Genomic DNA, 23,130 nt, shown 5'->3' with positions numbered 1-23,130 from the left:
CTTACAAGCCAATGCCTTGCCCCGAACAAACACACAGATATACACATACGACAATATTCCCCTGAGTTTGATTTCAGCTCTGAAGCACATGATGGTACATACTACCTAATTTCAGTTTAATCTCATACTCGTATACTTGCTACAAAGTCTTCTGTGCCATTAAAAGTCAAGCAGCCCGTTTTGAGAAACTTCCCCAGCTCAGTTTTTTTTCTTTTGGAGGAAAGACAAAAATAAATGGTGATGAAAGGTTTTGAATCTATATTTACTAAGTAATCCGCTTTTTTTGTGTACAATCACAGAGATAAAGAAAGAAAAGCTGTCACTAGGGCTGTACCTTTTCCAGAGGTACGAAAGGGACACTTTCAGTACCTTTAAAGGTACATGCACTGGAAAAATGCTTTTCAAGGCAAGATATTTTTTGTCTTGTTTCCAGCCAAAATATCTAAAGAATTCCTACATTTATTTTGCTTGGAACAAGAAAAATAATCTGCAAGTGGGGTAAGCAAACTCATCTTATTTTAAAACAGAATTTTTTTTTGTTTTTCTTAATTTTGGCTGGAAACAAGACAAAATCTTTCCTTGAAAAGCATTTTTTGCAGTGTATTAGTAATTAAAGTGTACATTTTAGGTATAAAAGTGTAGCTTTTTGAAAAGGTACTGTTCCAGTAACGGCTTGACGTATGATGTCCAAAAAACAATTCTTCAACATTATTTATGCTTCACAAAAAAGTATCATCTTTTTTTGCAGTAACCCGCATCTGGTTTTTGACCACTGAAAATGTGAACGATTTTCTAAAGGAGCCAAACTGAAATCCCTTTATCTCCTGGAACTGAATAATGTATGGCCTTAAAAATAAAGGTAGCAAAAGAAATGTTTAAGACGTTTAAGAAACGTTGTTTAACAACAACGGGGAGCTCTAGTTGAGTTGATAAAGAATCACCTTATTTGTCCAAAAGATTCTTTTTTTATTTTTCTCCCCAACAGTAGTAGTTAAGCAATTCATTATATTACCATATGAATCAAGTACATGCATAAACATAGCACAGTGTGCCTTTGTGTCTCAGTGCATGTGAATGCATGAAATGTATGTACTTGTTGTCATGACGGTGGCATGTCTTTGCTAACGCACACAGACACAGTTTTATCATGTCCTCCTATTGTGCGTTAGTCACATCCACTGCCCTCCCCCGTGTGTATGTGAGCCCAATGCTGAGCAGCAGAGATGTGCCCAGGCTGGTTGCCATAGCGAGGAACGTGATACGACAACTGTTGCTGGTATTGCCTGAGAGATGGAGGGATGTGGGAGGGGTCACGGCGAGTCTCACCATTCCTCATTTGTAGTCTGTGCGTTTAATGAGGGAGAGTGAGAGATTCGCACCTATGGGCATAAATTTCCCAGCATCCTCATAACGGATGCATTCGAATTCTGTGCTTGAATGTAGAACTCGAGGATGAACTCTGCGCATTGAGAAGATGTATGTGCAGCAGCTAATAAATCAAGCTTATTGAGTTGTGTATTCGAGAACGGAGGGGAAATCGACTTTTCCGGCCTATATTTTAATGTGAAAGTCCTCCATTGTGCCTAATATATCTTTCTGGGCCCCTTCACTTGGTTTTGGACTTGAAGCTCTTGGATATTAATGCATGTTTGTGTTTGATTTCAAATTTTTGGAGCACTGACAAAACCGCAGGAAATCCACCCTAATATTTGCTCAGCGTAAATGTGGTAGTAAAGCAAACACAATTCAGTCGTGCTTAACCTTTAAGCCATGAATAAACTCAATTACCTGTGGAGAGATCTTTGACCCAACACGCACGCACACACACACACACGCACACAAAAATTGGTCATATCCTACCAAACACGTTTGACTAGTATAGAGAAATTCATCTTCAAATGCAATCTTGTAATGCAATGTTTTTATAAAAAGAAGGTTTTACACTGACGAGGAAATAGATGAAAATGATGTAAATGTTGGTCTTAATGTTATTTGAGAACTTCAATTAATGTCTGTCATATTTTAAGAAAAAAAGAAACAAAAATGAAGAGAATTTCAGCCTTATTTTGAGGATTTTTTTGTATCTATGTTCAGTACAATACATTTTTAGATTTTTAAATAATTATTCTCACTGCTGTAATTTCTTTAAAATTAAAATACACTACTGTTCTAAAGGCAGTTTTTTTTTAAAATAAGTTGTTTTAATGCAGCAAGGAAAATTTAAAGGTAACAGTAAAGATGTTTATGTAAAAAAAAACAAAAAACATTTTTATTCATTATAAATAAAGTCTTGAGCAAAAGAGACTTCCTACGATAACGTAAACTGTATCAATACCAAACCTTTGAATGGTTGTTTATAATATTTGCTAAATTTGAATGAACAACAAAACTTTTTTTTACTTTTTCTAATTAATGACATATTTTTTTAACTTTACTTTCATAGCAGATTTTATCCATCACAATTGAGGAATAGAATAAGCATTATTAAAAGGTGAATAGGCTGAGGATGTGCTTATAATAGCATGTTTTAGGCATTGTTCAGTGTAAATGCTAGCTAGACAGGTTAAGGAAAGAAAGCAGGCAGGTAAGTTTTTAGGTACGCAAGTAGTCGCCGCATCACATAACTGCACATTGCATAAACCTAATTTCTCAACCTTTTTGGGAAATGGCTAGACTGTATTTGTAGAAATTGCTTAAACTGAAAATAAGTGGCGTTTAGTTGCTTTGATGCTACAAATTGCCGTCAGTGTGCAAGCGCTCCATTAGATTTAACATTTACGACCAGTAAAACGTCCAGCTTTGCACCACACGCTGGGCATCGTCGATCCTGAAGGATCTTTTTAACCTCCCTTTTCAGTCCATTTTGAAATGTTTGTGAGTGTTAAAGGCTACCTCTGCTTTCCTCCTCAGCCCGAGAACTTGCTGTTGGCCAGTAAGATGAAAGGAGCAGCAGTGAAACTGGCTGATTTTGGGCTGGCCATCGAGGTGCAGGGAGATCAGCAGGCCTGGTTTGGTAAAGAACAACATGTTTTCCTGCTCTCATTTATCATTCCCCTCAGTTTGATTCCCATCCTGCGAGACAGCATGCTAAAATACATGCTAGTATGTCATTTTGGCGTTTCTTTACACTTGATTTGTGAGAAATCTATATTTTAGACCATATTTTAACTGTAGTTTACACTATATTTTTACTGTATTTTAGAAACTTTCTAAGCTCACACTTTTTTAGTTAATATTTCTCCTTAAGAAAGGCAAGCATAAATAATAGTGAAATCAAGTATTAAATGTATATTTACTAACTAAATTATATTTACTACTCTTTAATTTAGTCTCAGGCAAACCTATACTTGTGAGGAACTCAAGAGCTGTTGCTAATTAAGCTATTTGTAACACAACATCTGTTCAAACCTTTTTCCAACTAATTACAAGCACTTTTAAAGATTTTTATATTTAAATGTGCCGCTCATCCCCGTTATGTTTTGATATTGTGGGCGATTTTGGCCATTTATGAATACTTTCTATCCTTTCCACGCATTTTTACTACCGATGCTTTAGATTTGACAGGATTTCATATATTAGTGAGGATTTTCCCCATCAAAACTGTGTCGATTCCCACTTGTAATGTTCTTTTAGTTTATCTTAAAAGGATGTTGCTGCATTTCCCGCTCCATTACCTCCGGTCTGAAATGGATTGGGATGGGCCGTAAAGGCTTATTTTCAGGCTGTGCCGAATGCCAATCTTAGCCCATTTCATGTTTAGCCTTCACAAACAGTCCTGTTGGTGTGTGAAAGACCCTTTCGCTATGAAAATATCCCTCCTGAGCCGTCTCTACTGGATAATCACCATCAGACGGGGTTCTCTCGGGCCTTGTGGCCCCCTACTGGCCGCTGCTTATTTCTGCTGCTGTGATGTAGCCGTTTGCTTTAATGCTAATCAAGTATTAGTACAGCTTTTTTCAGTTTTAAATGGGTAATCATCTTGCTTTGATTAAAAGTATGCTGAGGTTTGTGAAGAGCAAAGACGTGCTTGTAGGAATGGTTGTTGTATACAAGCTATATGATCGGGTGAGACAATTACGTTACCACAGCTGCTTAAAAACCACCTATTTGCAGCCCGCTTCATTCTTGCCAGTGCTGGATGGAGGCAGCCATCTTGGCACGTCACCATTTTGGCTCCAAATTGTTCTGGCGCATGTAAAAAATTAATCTATCAAACTATCCACACACACCTGCTTGGAATTATTAGCATTTCAGTGAATATTAATTGGCCGAGCTACTTTTCCTTCAGGCGCCTGTAGTTCGAAGCCACTTAATCTTATTCTCATGGTGCAGAATGGTCACTTCAACCTGTTTTTGTCACAGGTTTTGCTGGCACACCTGGCTACCTGTCTCCAGAGGTGTTGAGGAAGGATCCCTACGGCAAACCTGTGGACATCTGGGCCTGTGGTGAGTTTTCAACAGGGTCTTTAATCATTAGACCTCATGCATAGTCATTCTGCTTGCTGATTTAACAGGTTGCAGTATTCATTCTGCTCAAGTTCGCAGTGCAGTGCTGGATAGCGTTTCGGCACCAAGCCTGTTTTTCCTGCCAAACTCAGCAAAATGTAGGGTGCAAATGTATGGGAGACCTGTTTGTCAACAGTTTTTTTTTTTGTAATACATTCTTATTCAAACAAGTATTGAGTGAGGCACTTAACCATCGTTTGAAACAAGGATATCAGTCAGGTTAAGGCTGAGAGTTTCATGTGAAGTAATAAGAGCTAATGGTGTTGGGTTTAATGTAAAACACCTATTTGGACTTAAATATGTACTTATTTATGAAGCATTCTTTTTCAATTATACAAGCACAACTAGACTGTAAGAAATATCACAATTATAAACATCATATGTACAATATTGTGAGCTATTAAAAATGAATGAAAGTGCACATTCACTCTCTGACAGAAGATGGCGTTAGCAGCAGAAATGTCGCTACCCTGGAAACACCGAAAACAAAGCAGCTGAAATACATTTTTAAATGATTTAAACTGCCATTCAGATTTTTGTATTCAATAGTCTTCATAGTTCCAAATACTTAAATATTTATAGTTAATAGGCTATAATTTTTATCCTTTTTCTACATTTCAGTCTGGCCTACAACATAGCGACCGTTTGGAAATGATTTGCTTCTTTGTTGTCACACTTTACATTAAGGCTACATTAGTTAGCTTTAGTTCATTTATTAGTTCAACTGCAAATGAAAAACACTAATTAATCTTCATTTCAATATTTAATGACACATTGTTGCTATTCAATAACCCCCAATCAAACATGAACTAACACTTGTATTAAAAAAAAAAAAGATTAATAACCTCTGTAGCAAATGTTGGTAACTTAATAGATTGTGTTGTAAAGTGTTACCTATTGGCCTTTAAAATTATTTTTGCACTTTAATCTGTGTGAAATGTTTCTGCATTGCTTTATTGCTTAGTTCTTTTTGTTTAATACAAAAGCTTTTTTTTTTTTTGGTTTAAATCAACTACATTTAAATATTTTGTTGAAACCATATTTTGTGATTTAAAATCATTAGCAATTATTTGCAACATTTAAAATTGCCTACACACAACTCAAAGCGATATTTTACAGTAATGCTATAAGGGAACTTTGTACATGCAAAAAAAATAAAAATAAATAAATACATAAATAAGTGTGTGTGTAAATAAATAAACAGCTCAGAATTTCTGTCAGTCACTAGGAATCTAGTATTCTTTTTGTCAGCCAATCAGAATACATTTCTCTTTCTTTCATTTACAGGTGTAATCTTGTACATTCTATTAGTGGGCTATCCTCCATTTTGGGATGAAGATCAACACAAGTTATACCAGCAGATCAAGGCTGGAGCTTATGATGTAAGTACAGCTGTCCTCGGATGGAGCCACTTTCTCCGTCTCTGTATGTGGGATTTCAGTCCAGCTACTCTAAAACCCCCTTCATCTGATTGGTTTTTGAATGCACGATCAAGTCTTTCAACTGAGGCATTCACTAGGAGTGTAAAAATGTTTAGCTCTCTACATTTCCTCTGTCCACATTTCTGTCAAATTTTCGTAGACGTTTGAAGCAGTGTTTTACTTTAAAATCATATTTTTGGGTGTTTCTAATTAGTCCAGTCCATGTGAACTCATCAAGCCGTTTCATAAATGAGTCTAGTGAGGCTTGTTTAATTTTAGACCGCACATCACAAGGCCTCTACATCCTTTCAGAAAATCACTGGAATTTCCCAGCAGGATGCCATGAACATTTCCTATGAATGTTTGTTTGTGAATTCTTCTGGAATAAAATTTAAGGCAGAGCTGTTCAAAAATGTTTAAACCAGTGGCAATAATAGGGCAAGATGGGAAAAAATGTAATAAAATAAAATCGATCAATAAATAAAAAAATAAGAAGAAACATAACATCGGTTTTAAATGAAATAAAATTAAATAAACATAACATACATTGAAGTAAAATACATTGTGTAATCAAATGTTGTAGCAATTAATAAATGAGCTGTAATTTTATATTATTTTTGAAATAATTTTTTCCATTTGAACTTCAGTGAATTATTAAAATCAAATCAAAGAAATAAGATTCCAGCTTATTGCTCAGTTGTTGCTGCATGATTTGATTACAACAGATGTCGCAAGGTCTCTGCAACACACACTGTGATCAAACTGCCTGTTTAATTTCTGATTGGGTGCGATTTAGAGCTACTGGTACTGTTATTGATTATGTCAGGCCCTCCCTGACGCATTGCAGAGAGATCAGCTTAGCTTAGAAACAACTGCCTCTTGTCCCAGAGTGTATGTGCTTGTTTGCTTGCGTACCTGTGTGTGTGTGTGTGTGTGTGTGTGCGTATTTTTGAATTGTCCATCTCTTTCATCACAGTCTCACACCCTCAGACGTATGTGGCAGGGCATGTGAGTGAGTGACTGCCCCAGAGAGACGTTCGTTCCATTTAAAATCTATGTGACAAATAAAAGGGAGGAGATGATGTAACCTCAACCTTATTGTGAAAATGGAGTGCATGCATGTTACACTGTTAGATGGTTTTGGTGGTCACAGTGTTGTGCAGGCCAGGTCAGTTTACCTCAGGGATGGACAATATGACAAATCCTTTATCACAGTGTGGTTATTTTTGCTGAAAATTCATCCACAAAATGATTTAGAGGTCAAGGACCCTTCTGTGGATGGAGTGTCATAACGGGGACCGCTCAAAACATGTGTAGAGTTCCATATTAATGTGTTTTCATAATTTCCTACCATGCAAAGGCATTAAAATCATCAATACTAATGCTCAGAGTCATATAGTTTTATTATATTTAAAACTTTTGGCACTTTTGGCTGTTATTAAACGGAACTGCTTGTAGCTTGCTGAAGAACATTTTATTTTTCATGAAGAACTACTTCTCTGTTGATATCTATTGTGAATAACAGTGGCGTCTACCTGAACCAGTCAGAATATACATGTATTATACGTGTACTGTAGTGATTCAGGACAAGCCAAAAAATGGAAAATGGATTCATGGTGTACTTGCTTATTATATACATTTTGAACACAAGAAACTGTTGAAACTGTCTAAAATCCCTGGTTTGACAGTATATTAAAATTCAAGTTAAAAAGTCTTATTTTATATTTTTACAATTTAAAATAGCTTCTTTCCATTTTAATACATTTAAAATTGTAATTTATTCCTGAATTCAATTCTACATTGAATGTTTTAGTCATCAAAAAATGACCTTTCAGAAATCATTCTGATATGCTTATTTGTTGCTCAATAAACATTTTTCGCTTAGGGCTGTAAAGTTGATTAGTTGCAAATAATCGCTTCCAAAGTAAAGTGGTATTTCCATAATATATTGTGTGAGTGCTAATTGCTAAATACTTTTTTCTTTATTTTTTGCCCAATATCAGTGGTAATATCTAACAGCAAAACTATTAATCCAAATCTCGACAGGCTGATGCATTATTGATGCACAGTATATGAGAATCAACTTGGGAAACCTCACAATGAACTCTTGTTTTGTACTCTAGTAACCTTCCGTCATATGAGCGCAATCAATGAGGTGAAGAGTTGTACTTCATCCGTTACCAGCGTCTGTCACTGCTCCTTCTAGCCATGTGTTCACATTTGGATGCGCCATCACCAATCCTGAGTGTCCGTCTTTGCTGAAGCAGCGCACAGCGGTGCAAAAACGCCCCACCCATGACATGTATTAACAGTGCCCTGAGCCAAAAGCGCAGCTGAATCAGTGTGTGTAAGGACTTACGAGCACCTGCGGTGTTTCTAAGTACAATCCACACGCTCGTTTTAGCTGATGCAACACAGCTTGATGCGCAAAACAAATTATACTTCCTGGAACCTGCCCAAGGTTTTCTTGGAACAGACAAAGGATTTGTAACGGCCACATTAAGATCTCCTGGTACGAAAGAGGAGGTGTGACACACATTCAACACGGATACAGACACGGCTTTTTATTGGCTAATTACAACTGCAATTTTCTCTAGTTATGGGCTGAAATGAAGCCATGAGGTGTGAAATGCGCAAGCAACATGTTTCAAGCACCAACCGTGCCGAATAGGCCGACAATAGGAGGACTGACTGCCGTGACTCATTGAATCCTGTATGCTGCCTTGATACGTTAAATTTCATTAGGCCCTGTGCAGGGCGCTCTGTATGTGTGTGTCGGTACATTTTGTGGTGTGAAAAGCTCTCTAGGCTTCCTCCTGCTTTTAGATTGCATATCTGACGCTCGCTCATGATTCTTGCCTCCACAGTTTCCTTCTCCGGAGTGGGACACGGTCACCCCTGAGGCCAAGAACCTCATCAACCAAATGCTGACCATCAACCCAGCTAAGAGAATCACAGCAGAGCAGGCCCTAAAGCACCCATGGGTCTGCGTAAGTTATCTATGCCGAGTTATCACTGCATTTTCCACAAGTTTAAAGCAAGAGAAATCTATTGATGGAATCTGAGCTTTTTTTGAGTTTAATATGAAGCTTTCATATTCACACATTTTGTGCTCTCAGAATAAGAATAGCGCATTTAGTTTGAAACTTTAAAAATAGTGCAGAAGCACTAGAGCCGCACAATTAATCCCATTTTATGCATAATCGTTACTGCTTTTCTTGATTAATTAAGCTTAATCATCTGCGATGTGCGGACAGGGTGGAGTCTAATGTCGAATTTCTTAAGATTTCTCATATGAAAACAGTTGTGATTTAATTACCGGTAGTTAAATTTGTCTGATCAAAGGAATCAAGAATATCAGTGTAACCTATATTATCTTCCAGCCCTAAAAACACCATAAATATGGTTCATACAGCTTATGTTTTGTTTACGGAGTCTTAGAAATTTAGCAATGTCTGATTTATATATAATCTTTCGAAGCAGATCTTTTTGTTTCATTTGTCAATGAATCTAACTTTGTCTTGTTCTTGATTATGAATGAGTAACATAAACACCTCTTTTAGTTTATGTAAGACTATTGTATGAATAAGACTATATTTATAGTATTATTGCATCCCTCAAACTCAAAATTAATTTAATGGTGACAAATATATTATTAAGTTTATTAAGTGTTCCATACAAGAATATAAGTCATGTGGGACTATATGAGGGTGCATGATTAATGAGAGATTGGTAGTTTTTGGAGGAACTGTCTCTTTAATTAGTTTAAATACTTTGCTAATGCTCATGTGCAATGTTTTTCTCTGTCTTGCATTTGCTCATTTCAGCAACGGTCCACAGTGGCATCCATGATGCATCGTCAAGAGACCGTGGAGTGCTTGCGCAAGTTCAACGCTAGCAGAAAACTCAAGGTACGGCATGGATTTGAAGGACCCTTAGACTAACTCCAATCTTTTTCCCTTGGGTAATTAGTGCAGAAAGTTCTGTTGCATGGACTGAACACTCAATTTTTCTGTCTTTGTTCAGGGAGCCATTCTCACTACTATGCTGGTTTCTAGAAACTTCTCAGGTGAGTTCTCTCATTCTCCTGGGATCAGGTAGGAAAATGCAAAGTCATGGACGAACTTTGCCCACCTGTTGAAGTCTTGCTTCAGTTTTCATTATAGAAAAAGATGTTGATCGGCTGGCTCAGTAATTAAATGGAGAGAGAATTCACTTGGGATCTAAAGCTTTCGATTACATGAGTATAAACTTTTGGATTTTTCTGCTTCAAATCTCGATTTCTTTGAGCTGTTAAGGCAGTAAAGGAATATCAGTAACTTTACTTTCTGAATGGAAGATGTTTACGGTTTGTTCAGGTGATACAGTAGGTTTGAATGCTTTGTCGTTTTTATTTTAGACCTTGATTCTTAATAAACAAAGGTAATTTGTTCAGTAGAGGGTTTGAAAACAGTTCCAAAGCTTCTCCCAACTCAACGCCTCTCTGTCCAATAGTGGGCCGGCAGCATACCAGCCCTGCTGCTCCCACCACAAGCACTGCCGCGCTTGCACAGGAAGGTATGTGAGAGTGCATCTCCTCACCTCGCCACCAGGGGGCCCAGCGAGCCCCCTCCACAATGCCTCCAAACCCCCCGCCCCCCCTCTGCTCTACCCAATCAGCATGCAGCCAATGAGAAGCCTGCCTCTCTTGCAATCACTTGCATAAATTATTTGGTCTTCACTCTCATGAACGACGTCTGCTGTATAGTCTTGGAGAAGTTCTCACTTTTAAAAGGATAGTGGCCTGCTGAATTTCCATCTCTCACAAACACGTCATGCATTTGAGCGATGTGTAAGAGTTTTATGGGGTAGCATGTTCTTTTTTTCACTGCTTTGCTTTTACATAACCATGTAACTTTAACCATCATATAGCTATCTTTTCTAAGTATTAGAACATGTTTAGTCCTCTAACATGGGTCAAATTAATAAACAAATTGTTAATGCTCTAGGGCAGTTATTGGTCATTCCCAAAAATGAGTTTTTCTCAGATTATACTACATTATTTAAAAAATGCAATATACTATAATGCATCTCAACTCAAATAATAATAACTTTTAAATAATTTATGTAATCCAGTGCAAATTATACTTGTGTAATGTAATTGAATTAAAATTAACTGCTTAATTTTGTGGCCAAATCGCCGTTTGCTGTAACTAAGTATCATAGAAGTGGTATACTGGCAAATTCTTTTCTTTCTTTTTTTTAAAAGAAAAATACCAAATTTGAAAATACCAGTAATCAATAAGTTATTCTGTTTTATAGAATGATTTGAATTATTAATTGCCAATTTTTTTTTCTTGACTGATCTGTTTGTTACCATTTTTTGAGAATGACCCTTATAGCGAAATTTGAAGTATTATAGCTTTTGTTCATCTTTCAAAAGGTCTATTCATTATCCGTCGGCATAGATCTGCTTTTTTTATACGCGTGAACAAACAATGTCTCGTTTCATCTCGCAACTGTCCCCAGTTCAATTTACACACAGCGTCTCTAGGCAAAACAATCCAATCAATAGCGCAGCACTGCATTCATGTTAACAATCGCCACCATGAGACCCACCATCGGCCGGCATGCATTATCGTCTGCATGGAGCAAAAAAAATGCAAATGTCGCTGCTCCTTCTTTGATTAGACTTTCTCTTTTTTTTCTGTCTCGCTCTGTCCCTCTCGATTAAATTGCTTCAGCCCTTTTTGGCTCCCTCCTTCCCTGCTGATCAGCTTACTGGTGTTTTGCGCTATTGGGTTAAATAGCATTTACGTGGAGTCTGCTTTAGCTGCAGATGTAGGACCCCGGTCACGTGTCTGTGCTCAGCCCACCTCGTTGCTCTCCGCCTCAGACAGAATAAAGAGGTTTGGAGGGGATGGAGGTTTTTAGATCGGTGTCCTGTGTCGTCAACTAAAGCAGACCCTTGCAGCCTAGCCACGCCACCATTGCCCTACCACTCTCCTTTCAACTCTTCCTTCTCCCCTCGCCAAGAGCGCAGGGGCTTAACCACACGGACGGGCAGGAGCGGGGTTGGCTTGCTGCCAGTCGTCAGACCCCATGTAGTCGGCGCAAGGGTCCGCTGAGCGCCAGGTGGTCTGCGGGGAAGGAGGCCCTCTGGAGGGCAGATGGACAACACTGTTGACAGTGTCTCTGAGTCAGGAGAAAGCAGAGAGGAGATGTCTGGTTCCAGTTTTGTTGTTTGATCAAAATCGAATAGTCTCGCTCTTTCCAAAGTGCGAGACATCTGTCTGTCAGTTTCAGTAAATGTCAGCCAGCTGCCATTTTCAGCAAGCTGTTTCTGAGCAGCTGTCAGCGTTGCGAGAATACTTCATATGTACGTAATGGTCAAAGGCGAACAATTAAGAAAAATCGCAGCATATGTTCAGATCCTCCAGGATTATGGAAGCCTAACAAAAGCACTTTGTTGTATTATTGAACCTGTAAAAAAATACTGTTTTTGTTATTGTCAGTTATAGGTTAGAGCCTTCTTACTATTTCTACAGTATGTATACTATGATTCAGGAGCACTAACATACCTGTCCGTTAGCATTCCTGTTAAAGGAGTATGCAGCTTGGATGCTGCTGGGAAAATGCAGTATTGACTCATTGTTTGAACAAAATTTCTGAAAGTTTTGAGATTCTGACATAAAAATGAATTAGAAATGAAAATATTTCTTGAGGTTTAGTTCTACTTGTGGCCTTAATTATCCCTACAGAAGGGCATTACCGTATACATTATTTTTTTTTAACCAATGAAGGACAATTCATAGAGTTTAAAGTTGTATTTAACCTGGAATATTCCTTTAATGTTCTTCTGAGCCGTCCAATCTATGCTCTCCATCAGTTCTTGGCTTCAACTAGTACTGTAAGTGTTTATAACTCTTTATATTCTGCTATTGTTAAAGCCAGTACTCAAGTTGATGTAAGATGTTAACCAATAACCAGTAATGACATTTCATCAATGTTTCTTCATTCTTTGTTTAAGAGCTTTTCATTGTATGACCGAGATAAGATTTACTGTCCAATAAGCTATGAGGATAAGGCATGTTATGTGGGTTGTGTTGCCTGTAAATCTCTAATATGTAATTTGTTGCTTGCACACGTCTGATTTAAAGGTGTATTGAATCCTTTAATGGCTGTCGTAATGGATTTTACTAGTTCAATATGCTGCCTCCAAGACCTTTTCACCTCCTGAAGCCTAAAGCATTATTTAATAGGGGTGTAAATATTTGATTCATTATTTTTTACTTATTTATTCAGTACATCAAAGATTGGATTGTTTTGGTAAGATTTTATGAAGAACCCATTATAACGTTTTTAAGATTGCTGATTTGGAATTAGCGGATATTTATAATAGAATTATAATGATTAAATTCTGTAATTAATGAACTGCGTTGAAATTTGATTTATCTCTTCACCCCTGTTATTTAAACTGCAGTAGGATGCCACATGAATATTTTTTGCTGAATATGTAATTGTGTAATCTTTAAATCATTGAAGACTACTGCACTGTTTTGCACTTTGTTTGAAAATGATTTCTTCCTCCCTCTATAATTTATTTCCACTCAGCATCAATAGTGGTATGACTGCGGTGTCCTGGGGTCCCAAATCCATCTGATTATTGCGCTGTGTAACAGAAGACTGCTGGCTCAGCTTTCCCAGTCACAGTCTGTGAATCCTATGAGACATAGTTAGATATGTGAGAGACAGTGGAATGGTAATGAGTTGAGGTTTAGCTTTTTAACTCCCTCATCAGTGCATTGCATTATGGGACTCGTGGTATAATCCCGTTGGCACTGCATGGCTGACCGTATGGTGAATTGCATCCACCACCCAGCACCTCTCACCTCATGATTAGTGAAGCATGAAAGCAGGACTGCAATGCAAACAATGCCTGCTATCGTCCAGCTTGTCCTCTCTGCTACTAAATGGTTTTTGTTTTCTTTTTAACCTTGCCGTCTTTTCTCCCCGATTGTGTACGGAAGGTAAGGCGCTAAACAGGAGTATCGAATGAGGTTTTTATTTTTTCTGTTATTGAGGGTTTACAGGCCTTACACAAGTCATTTGATTGTGCTCTGAGGGATTCTGAAGTGTATCGGGGCCGTTTCCCTTACACTGACTCAAGACCTCTCCAACATGCCCTCTGGGAAATAACAGTTGCAGTTAAAGGGAAAATCAATTGCATATATTAGGCATGATTTTCCTGCAGCCGCAAATGGAGAATAAATTTATTCTCTTTATCTGCTCTCCGATTGGTGAAAAATGGAATAAAATGGGCAATTTATTCCAAGTTTGTGCAATTGGTTAATTTTAAAGGGGTCATATCATGCATTTCTATTTTTTTTTTGCACTGGGGTTACCTTATGTTAGTACAATATTAGTCACTTTTTCCCCCTTTTTTGGCTGTTTATTTCATTCTTTTGCATAATATTTTTTTCTGCTTCATTAGAAACACCCCCTCCAATGTGAAATACTTATTGATTTCATGTTCATTTACGAATACACTACTTTTTTTTTTTTTTTTTTTTAAAAGTGGTATTTTCTTTTAAATTAAGTCTCTTATTCTCAAAAAGACTATATTTATTTGATAAAATATCTAAATATGTATAATCTTTATGATCCTTCAGAACTCATCCTAATAAGCTGATTTAGTCAATGTTAAACAGTTGTGCTGCTTAATATTTTTGTAGAAACTATTTTTCCCTTTGAATAGAAAGCTTCTTGTTTCTACTTGTTTGTTTCTTTAGTTTGAAATCACTTTTTTTTATACAATACAGTATTTTTTTTTATCTTTTTTAAAGATCAAGGAAAATTAGATTCAAGATATGACCCCTTTAAAGTAAATTTCCCTTTTTTTTTAATTGCAATAAGTTTATAATATATTATTACCTCCATCTCACAAAGCTTTATATGTCTTTGGATTAAACTGATATATATATATATATAGATCTGTGAGAAATGTCTCCTGTGGTGAAAAATGACGCTAGTCAGCATTACCTCCCAAACCCTGTATGCTAATGAATGACTGAATGCAAGCCAGCAGTTTGTTAATTGTTTTATATGGGAATTTATTTGAAATATGTGCAGATGTGAGCATTCTGTCAGTTTTGTGACTCAATCTGTATGTAGTGATTTAGTCTTTCTCTGTTCCCTACAGCATGCAAAAGTTTACTCAACAAGAAGGCAGATGGAGTCAAGGTATGTTCCTTATATGCCTACTTTCTCCTGGAGATTTGAGATGTTTTATAACCTTTCCAGAAGCCTTTAGAGGTTCCCATATCTACCAGAGCTTCCTATTAATGCGTTTTAAACTAAACAGAAATCATTTAAAACCATTTGTAGTAGTACAACCCATGTGTTCCCTGAGTGAATACAGACTGTATTATAATTTGGACACAATATTCCATGAAATGTAAAGGAATCGTCACTTTCTGTTTAAGTGATGATGGATAACTTTAAAGAGTCCTCTTCCAGGCTTATGCTATTCATCTTTTGTGTGATTTCTAACCGTACCAAGGCTCCGATCATGTCCATAAGTAATGTCATCTCTCTAAAAAGGAAGTTGTATCTGTCCTCTCTATTTCAGCCCCAGACAAACAACACTAAAAACAGTGTAGTGAGCGCTGTAGTGAACGCCATGAAAGAAAGCAACACAACCTCTTCTACACCGATGGTACCTCATCTACATTTAACTCTTTTTGTAACCCATCTACTCATCTGACTGTATCCCATAGTACATAATCAAGTGTTTGCAATAGTGTTTGGCGCATGTCAGAAGGTTTTGAAACAATTTTGCATGTACTAAAATAGCTCAGACCTGTAGTTTTGCTGTGCACTAGTGGTCTCTCCCTTTTTTTTTTTTTTTTTTTTTTTTTTTTGAGGGGGGGGAGCGCTCATGTCCTCTCGAAGCACGTCTGGTACATGTTGTGGTGTTTTATAAACTTGTCATCAGGAGTGGTTTGTTCTTGCCCGTAAGCTGCTGGTTTATGTCCTCCTCCACTCTTCTTGTCTTTAGTTTGCCTACGAAGACATATTCACACCTTGTTACGAACAGTATAGTTATCAAACGTGAGTGTCTGTGACATTTAACAGTTAACTGTACATGCATGGTGAAAATAACAAGAATGTGAGCCAAGTCACCATGCAACATAAAATAAATATATGGATTTTAGTCAATAGCATGTTGAGTTCTGTTGGAGTGCATAAACCAGTCAGTAAAGATGCAGTATCCCACACAGAAAGCTGTCAGCCGTTAGGCCGTGTTGGAAACTAGCAGTGTCCCCTGGAGGTTTTTCAAAAAAAAAAAAAAAAAAAAGGAAAGGAAAAGTGGATTGACACTTCACATGGGCCTTGTTTGCTTGACTGCCCAAATAGCTGAGCAAAGAGCATCCTGGGACCTCCAAAACAATCCATTAAGAGCACAAGTTAACCCTCGACCCCTCCCGAGGCCTTAAAATGCCTCCACAGTGCTGATGGACAGCTAGCAAACACTGGGCTATCAGACACATAAAAGGCAACAGAAGTGGGAATTTGAAATAATATGTGTAGTGTTTAGTTGTTTGAGAGAATAACTAAAATCTGGGGAAAAACCGATAAGCCACATAGTATTAAACCATCTTCTAATGATCCCAAGGGCTCTAAAATTAATTAATTAAACATTAACTTAGATGAGTATATTTTTTAATAAAGGCGATTAAATAAAAAATAGCTGTATTAATAACGATAGTAATTCTTTTAAAGAATAATTACACTTCATGAGATTATTCGTACAGAACTTACCTAAACAAAAACTCTGGCAATTTAGGTAAGTGTAAAGTGTATTTAAAATGCCTCAGATTTACTGTTAGGTTCAAGACATCAACATGTCTGTGAATGGATGCAATTCTAAGCACCCTCATGCACTGCCTTGGAACCGGGCCTGGTTGAATTTGAGAAACTGCATCTTTAAATCATCGTGACGCATGACGTTTATTATTTTTAAGTGTACACGTGTGGTCGGTTTTCTGTAGTGAGCTGTGAATGTTCTTCAAGCTCATCTTGAACCCAACCTTGTGTTCATTTTCTCATAAAGTAATAGTCTATTTAGATTCCTTTATTTGATCTCAGAATCCTCAATTTGTGTCTGAGCCAAGACAGTCGCAGCAGCTTTAAAAGTGTTTCTGTTTGCATTCCTTGAAGGATGTTTCGTTTAACCAGATTGTTGTGGATGGGTGTACTTTAATGATGCGAAATCTTGTTCAATTTTACAGGAGCCACAAACTACAGTTGTGCACAACCCTGTCGATGGACCCAAGGTACATTATTCAAGAGCAAGTGATAGAGAATGGATTCACAAATTGCACTTTTGCACGCTGTTTTCTAAATGTATCTTGACTGATCAAATGAAATTTTAAAATCCACATTTTTTTTTTTATTGTTTTAAATCGCTAAATATTTCTTGGCCTAATAATCAGTGTTGTTTTAGTATTGTTTACATACTATTATAGTTTTGATTTAGTTTATATCTGGTTTCAGTACACTTTTTAAGTTTTTCTGGTATATAATAATAATCCTGCTAATAATAATAATTATAAACCTTTTCAGATTTGTGAGCCTTCACCGCTGCAAGATATTGGAAGATTAAGATATCAATAATTTGTAATTGTTCTCTTTAAATTAAAAACAAGTTGATTTGTGAGGGGTGTTGTTATTATTATTACAACTCTGTGATTTATTATTTTGATGATTTAATGTTTAACTTATGATTCAGCATGTTTTTGATTCTGACTCTGGAAGTATTTTACAGACCATAACCTAATTTTGCTCGTATTACTTTTTATTCACGTCTCATGTTTCGTTTGTCTTGTATGTTCTTTGTTTGTCCCTATTTCTGTCCCCAGGGCTCCACAGAGAGCTGTAACACCAATGAGGAAGAGGATATGAAAGGTAGGAAAGGTACACAGATCTTCTCTCCTCTTCTCTGCATGCCTCCAGCACTGTGGCGTTGGAGCTCCCAGTGCTTGTGTCAGAAGAGTGATCTCTCTCCTGTCCGATCACAGCACCAAAAACACACTGAAAAGCTTTTGATTAAACGATATACATGTCACTTCAGTCAGTTATTGTTAGAAATATAAAAACGTTCAGTGATTTTGAAAGACATGCATACATGCTGCCGGGCGGACAGGAGGGGAATTACGGTCAAGGGCATTGAGACGGGGTTAGATGGATTGTGATTTACACGTTTACACATGCATGATTGTGTTTTCAGATAAATGCTAGCTTACAGATAGTGAAGGTGCCCCAGAGAGATAATAGTTTACAGCGTTCAGCAAAGTAAATGAGGGCAAAGTGGCAAGAAAATGAGCGTATTCACAAACATTCCTGTTTGGATGGGATTCGATTTCTTTTGAGGTTTTTTTTTTAGACAGACAGACAGAGACAACAAATTAAGTATAAACTCTTACTTGATGTCTTCAGGGAAAACTAGTCCCATCTGAATAGCATCTCAATGTCAGATCACTCACACAGTTTGTCATTGTCACACAAATGAGCCAAGTTCAAATGAATTGATATATATTTCTATAATATATATATATATATATGCACACGTCTGTCTTAAAACCGTAGGTGTCTCAGTAGGTTTCCTTTTAGATTTTGTCCGTGTTTGTGTGTGTGTGTGTGTGTGTGTGTCCTGTGTTTTTCAATCCACTTATTTAGATGTTTGTCGATGTACCGTGTCTTGTAAAATCATTAGCATGTTGCGAACCGGCGTGTTTTTCCTAAGGGACTCTCGCCGATACAGTTTTCTGTCACGAAAAAGGGCCAGGCTTGAATTCATTTCCTCTCCTTATTCACTCCGGGCTTGGACGGACAATAGCTGCTTAAAGAGCCTTATCATTAGCTCCGTCACGTCTGAGGTTAGGTGATGAGGACAGGAAATTGGCGCAGAGCCTGGAGAAACAATCTCTGAGTGCGCTGTTGTCCAAGCACAACAAACACGACTCAGCTTCACCACACCCATAGATGCAGACCTGCGTCACACCATCTCTCATAACTCTTCTGGAAAATCCAGGATCATCACCTGTAGTCCTGCTCCCATAAACACAGTGCTTCTTTTATTGAGAACAGCTCATCTAAACGCATCCCATCCAGCGTCTTCGTGCCCGTTAAGCTATTTAGTCATGATGAAGTGCCAGCATTGGTGTGGTGTTTGTTAGTGTGTTTGGGCTGGTGAAGGACATGAGAGATGTGTGTGTTTTTCCTCCTGGTGGCGTGTGGTTTTGGGGCTGTGCCAGCCGAGAGTGCGCAGGGAGCGAGCAGTGACAGTGCCGTGATGAGTCAGTGCAGTGCCGGGGAAGAGCTGCCCGCTCTGGTGGCTTCGCCACAGGGCTCTCCTGCCAGTAAGTCAAGATCCTCTCGTACCACCCGGGCACCTCCCTCCTCAAACCTTCAAGTCGAGACCTTTTTGTCCCCCCACAAATCCAGCCTTTCTGCCCTTTAGCGTATAAGGATCACTTGCTTTCCATGTAGAACAGTACTGTATGTCACAGCTGTTGATCCCCTTTTCTTCTCACAAATGTATTCACCCACCTGATGCATGCTGCTAAACTATACTATTTCCAGGTCTGCTTTGGTGTAAAATGGCCCTTTTAGTAACTAGATTGAACTTGTAGGTTTTCTGCTCCTGACTTTTTCCTACGTTCTCTTTCCCAACTTGTGGTTGAAGTCTCGAAAGTTCTCCTTTCAGAAGTCATAATTAATATACTTTTCTTTTTTTTTTTTTAATATTCCACATCAAAGATGCATACTTGTGATTTCATTTCTTGCTGGTTAACAATAGTCCATATAGCCTCCTTTGGATTACTGTATATGTTCTTATATTTGTCTTATTGTCATTCTGTTGAAACATAATGCTTGTTATAATTTTATTTAATTGTATTATATTTCTTTATCTGGGTTTTTAATGACCAAAACAATTGACATTCAAAAAAAAAAAAATTAATTAACATTTTTATTTTTTGAAAGATATTAATGCTTAATCAGCAAGGAGCATTAAATTGACCGAATGTGACAGTGAAGTACATTGTTGCAAACAATATATTCATCCATAAATCCTGAGGAAATATTACCATAAAAATATTAAGTTCTACAACCATTGTCAGTGTGAAGAATTTTTTTGTTGAGCATCCTATTAGCATATTAGAAGGATATTACATTTATGAAGGATCATGTGACACTGAAGACTGCACGTAATCGTCAGTAATTTCCACTACAAGAGTAAATAAAAAGTTTGAAATAGAGACTTTGCAAAAAAAAAAAAAAAAAAAAACATTAAGAATGTGCTCTTGATGAAATGGTTTTGGTGATTTTAAAAACCTAAATAAAATGTAGAGAACATATTGTTAGCAGCATGTGTGTGATACAATTTAATGTCAGCAAATGGGATAATTATAAAATTACAGAAAAGCACACTTATTTAAACGTAATACTTATTTTTAACTAACAGCTGGAACCGACACAAACAAGGCTTATATTAATTGGCCGACCATAGTCATGAATAGTGGATAAAATAAGATAGCAATGGTATAAGAAAAAAAACCGACTTGATTCTATGTCCAAGCCAGAAACGCTGCAACTGCAACACCTCATATAGGACCTCATCCACACCTGCTCTCTCTTCATTTAACATCTGTCAGCATCTGTACTTCACAATTCCCTCCAACCTTCCTCCTGTTCCCTACTTCATACATTTTGACAAATGTATTGTCTTTTAGCATTTTGACTTGTTTTGAACATCAGATTTCCTTTTAAGTCTTTTCCATTCTTTTAAATTCCATCTCTTTATGTACATAGTAACACTGTTTATGAAGTACAACAAAGGAACCATGCCATTCACCCTAAAAAGTTGAAACTCTATCATTTACTCAGAAATTTAGCTGAATGTCCACATTGCTCATTTTCATTAAAATGTGACGGCTGCAAAATCTTAAAAGCTGTTTAATATACTATGCAAGTCATATAAACCACTTTTATGATACATTTTGCAGCTGAACATCCATCATGTAATTTTATAGTATGAAAAAGAGCTGCATAAATAATCTCCTTTTTTCTTAAGAAGAAAAAATACAGTATGAGTTTGAAAAATGTGGTTGAGTATGTGATGAGTTTTCATTTTGGGCTCAGATGCTGTTCTTCATACTCAGTGTGTTCATGCGTTCCTCTGTCTTTCTGCATGCATCATCACCTGTGTTGCGTGTGCTGCGTTGTGTGTTGCAGCCGTCCCCGTGCATGACGTTAAGCGCTTGGCATGGAACAGTTCAGAACATGCCTCATGTCCAGAGTTAGAGCGCACTCATTCTGGCCCCTGTGCCTCAGCCCATGGGGTCGGTGGTATCACGGCGAGTGGGTCCGCAGCTCAGTGTAAGTGTGTGGGGTAGACCAGGACACACACACACAGAGGATATCAACAGGGAATCAAATTCTTCATACTAATAGAACGTCACAGTGGGCGGTTGATATCGTGTTAGTCGAGGTTGTGACTTGTCGGGTGGATTTTTAGTTGTTTTGTAATGGAGAACATATTAAGCCAAATGCATATTCTCACTCACATTTACAAAGGCCTATTCACATCAAGCTCAACTTTCACTGTATACTGTACATTCAATTTGAAATTAATGCATTTCTACTGACCCCATCATGCAATGTGAGAAAATCCACCCTCTCTATAGTCACTTTTTTTTCTCTGTTGGAAAAAAGGTGTGTTCATTTCATGTAAGAATTACTGTATTTATAGTAAAGTATTTCTTACTATAAGATTCATTTTCAATAATTGCAGCCATTTCTCAATTAATCAATAATGCAAGACTAATTAATAAAAGGCATACAATACAATTTATTGTAGCTAGGAGAGAGATGGATAACATTTATTAATTATGAATTTGGCTTTTTAAAAATATTTTTATTAATTATTGTGATAAAACATATTCCTCCTTGCATTATTCGTGTCCTAGAAATGCACAATGAATGCTTTGGAGTAGAGTTTGTAATTCCTATTTGTAAACTAGTAATTGCACCAAAACTTGCCAACTAATAAGATACATGATTTTGGGTCATGTGACCACAACTGGCATCATCAGCATTTTTTATTTTTATTCAGGTGTGTGTACTGTTTCACAGACTGACAAATTTGCATCATGAATTGTTTGGCACTTTTAATCTCGGTGTCAGTAGGCCTTAATATTACGTACTCGCATGTATCTGCTCTGTGAACATAACGTACGCTGCTTATTAACTACGCTTTTCTTTTTTATCACTTCATTCCCTTTCTCTCCATCATCCCCTCATCTCTCACATGTCCTGTCCGAGTAGCTCGTAAGCAGGAGATTATAAAGATCACGGAGCAGTTGATCGAGGCTGTGAACAATGGAGACTTTGAAGCATACACGTAAGTACAGCCCACCTGCCTTGCTTCAGCTCGTTTGTAACAAGACCGAGAGAAAATTGTAGGTCATTGTGTGAATGTGTAAGGATTTTGTATTCGAATGAACAAACAGTCCTATTAAATGTTGTCCTGAACAAACTGAAGTCCCAGACTGACCCATAGAATATTGTATGTTCACTTTGAAATTAAATTATCATTACTTTTTGATTATATTTAATGCTATATGATTATTTCTGGTTATATGAACACTGTTTTCATCTTCTTGCGTACCACAGAAGAATCTGTGACCCTGGTCTGACCTCTTTTGAGCCTGAAGCTCTGGGGAACCTGGTTGAGGGCATGGACTTCCACAAGTTCTACTTTGAGCACTGTCAGTCATGTTTAACTATTCATATAGTTGTTTTACCATTATAGAAATATTCACATGTTACATGCTTTGCCCGTCAGCATATCTGTATTCAGATGCAATCCGTGCGTTTGATTTCTTTCAGTGTTGAGTAAGAACAACAAGCCTGTGCACACCACTATCCTCAATCCTCATGTTCATCTCATCGGGGAGGATGCTGCCTGCATTGCTTATATCCGGCTGACACAGTACATCGACAGCCAGGGCCGTCCACGTAGCTGTCAGTCGGAGGAGACGCGCGTGTGGCACCGCCGTGATAGCAAGTGGCTGAATGTCCACTTCCACTGCTCAGGGGCTCCAGCCGCCCCCTTACAGTGAACCGTACAGGACAGGTAAGAACACTCCTTTAGCAC

At 37.5% G+C, this 23,130-nt stretch overlaps 1 protein-coding gene across 15 annotated transcripts in view; it reads left to right on the top strand.

Annotated features, from left to right (window-relative positions):
* The window catches only part of camk2g1 (calcium/calmodulin-dependent protein kinase (CaM kinase) II gamma 1), a 63,780-nt gene that overhangs the window by 37,092 nt on the left and 3,558 nt on the right, over nt 1-23,130 (top strand). Inside the window, exons 7-22 of one of the 15 annotated variants that reach the window (XM_043253038.1) lie at nt 2,911-3,013; nt 4,363-4,446; nt 5,794-5,888; nt 8,795-8,917; nt 9,755-9,838; nt 9,954-9,996; nt 10,422-10,484; nt 15,109-15,149; nt 15,538-15,624; nt 17,201-17,245; nt 17,831-17,876; nt 19,226-19,330; nt 21,207-21,350; nt 22,299-22,374; nt 22,647-22,741; nt 22,863-23,109. In XM_043253038.1, the coding sequence (XP_043108973.1) occupies nt 2,911-3,013; nt 4,363-4,446; nt 5,794-5,888; nt 8,795-8,917; nt 9,755-9,838; nt 9,954-9,996; nt 10,422-10,484; nt 15,109-15,149; nt 15,538-15,624; nt 17,201-17,245; nt 17,831-17,876; nt 19,226-19,330; nt 21,207-21,350; nt 22,299-22,374; nt 22,647-22,741; nt 22,863-23,095 (1,467 nt within the window). In that variant the 3' untranslated portion in view covers nt 23,096-23,109. Of the gene's footprint in view, nt 1-2,910; nt 3,014-4,362; nt 4,447-5,793; nt 5,889-8,794; nt 8,918-9,754; nt 9,839-9,953; nt 9,997-10,421; nt 10,485-15,108; nt 15,150-15,537; nt 15,625-17,200; nt 17,246-17,830; nt 17,886-19,225; nt 19,331-21,206; nt 21,351-22,298; nt 22,375-22,646; nt 22,742-22,862; nt 23,110-23,130 lie in introns of all 15 variants that reach the window. The other 14 variants (XM_043253037.1, XM_043253041.1, XM_043253040.1 and 11 more) reach the window with 14 other exon arrangements.

This window comes from Puntigrus tetrazona, chromosome 12, assembly GCF_018831695.1.
Source record: "Puntigrus tetrazona isolate hp1 chromosome 12, ASM1883169v1, whole genome shotgun sequence".
NCBI classification, from domain to species: Eukaryota; Metazoa; Chordata; class Actinopteri; order Cypriniformes; family Cyprinidae; genus Puntigrus; species Puntigrus tetrazona.
The sequence above is the reverse complement of the archived record's forward strand: the minus strand, read 5'-3'. Positions and strand labels throughout refer to the sequence as shown.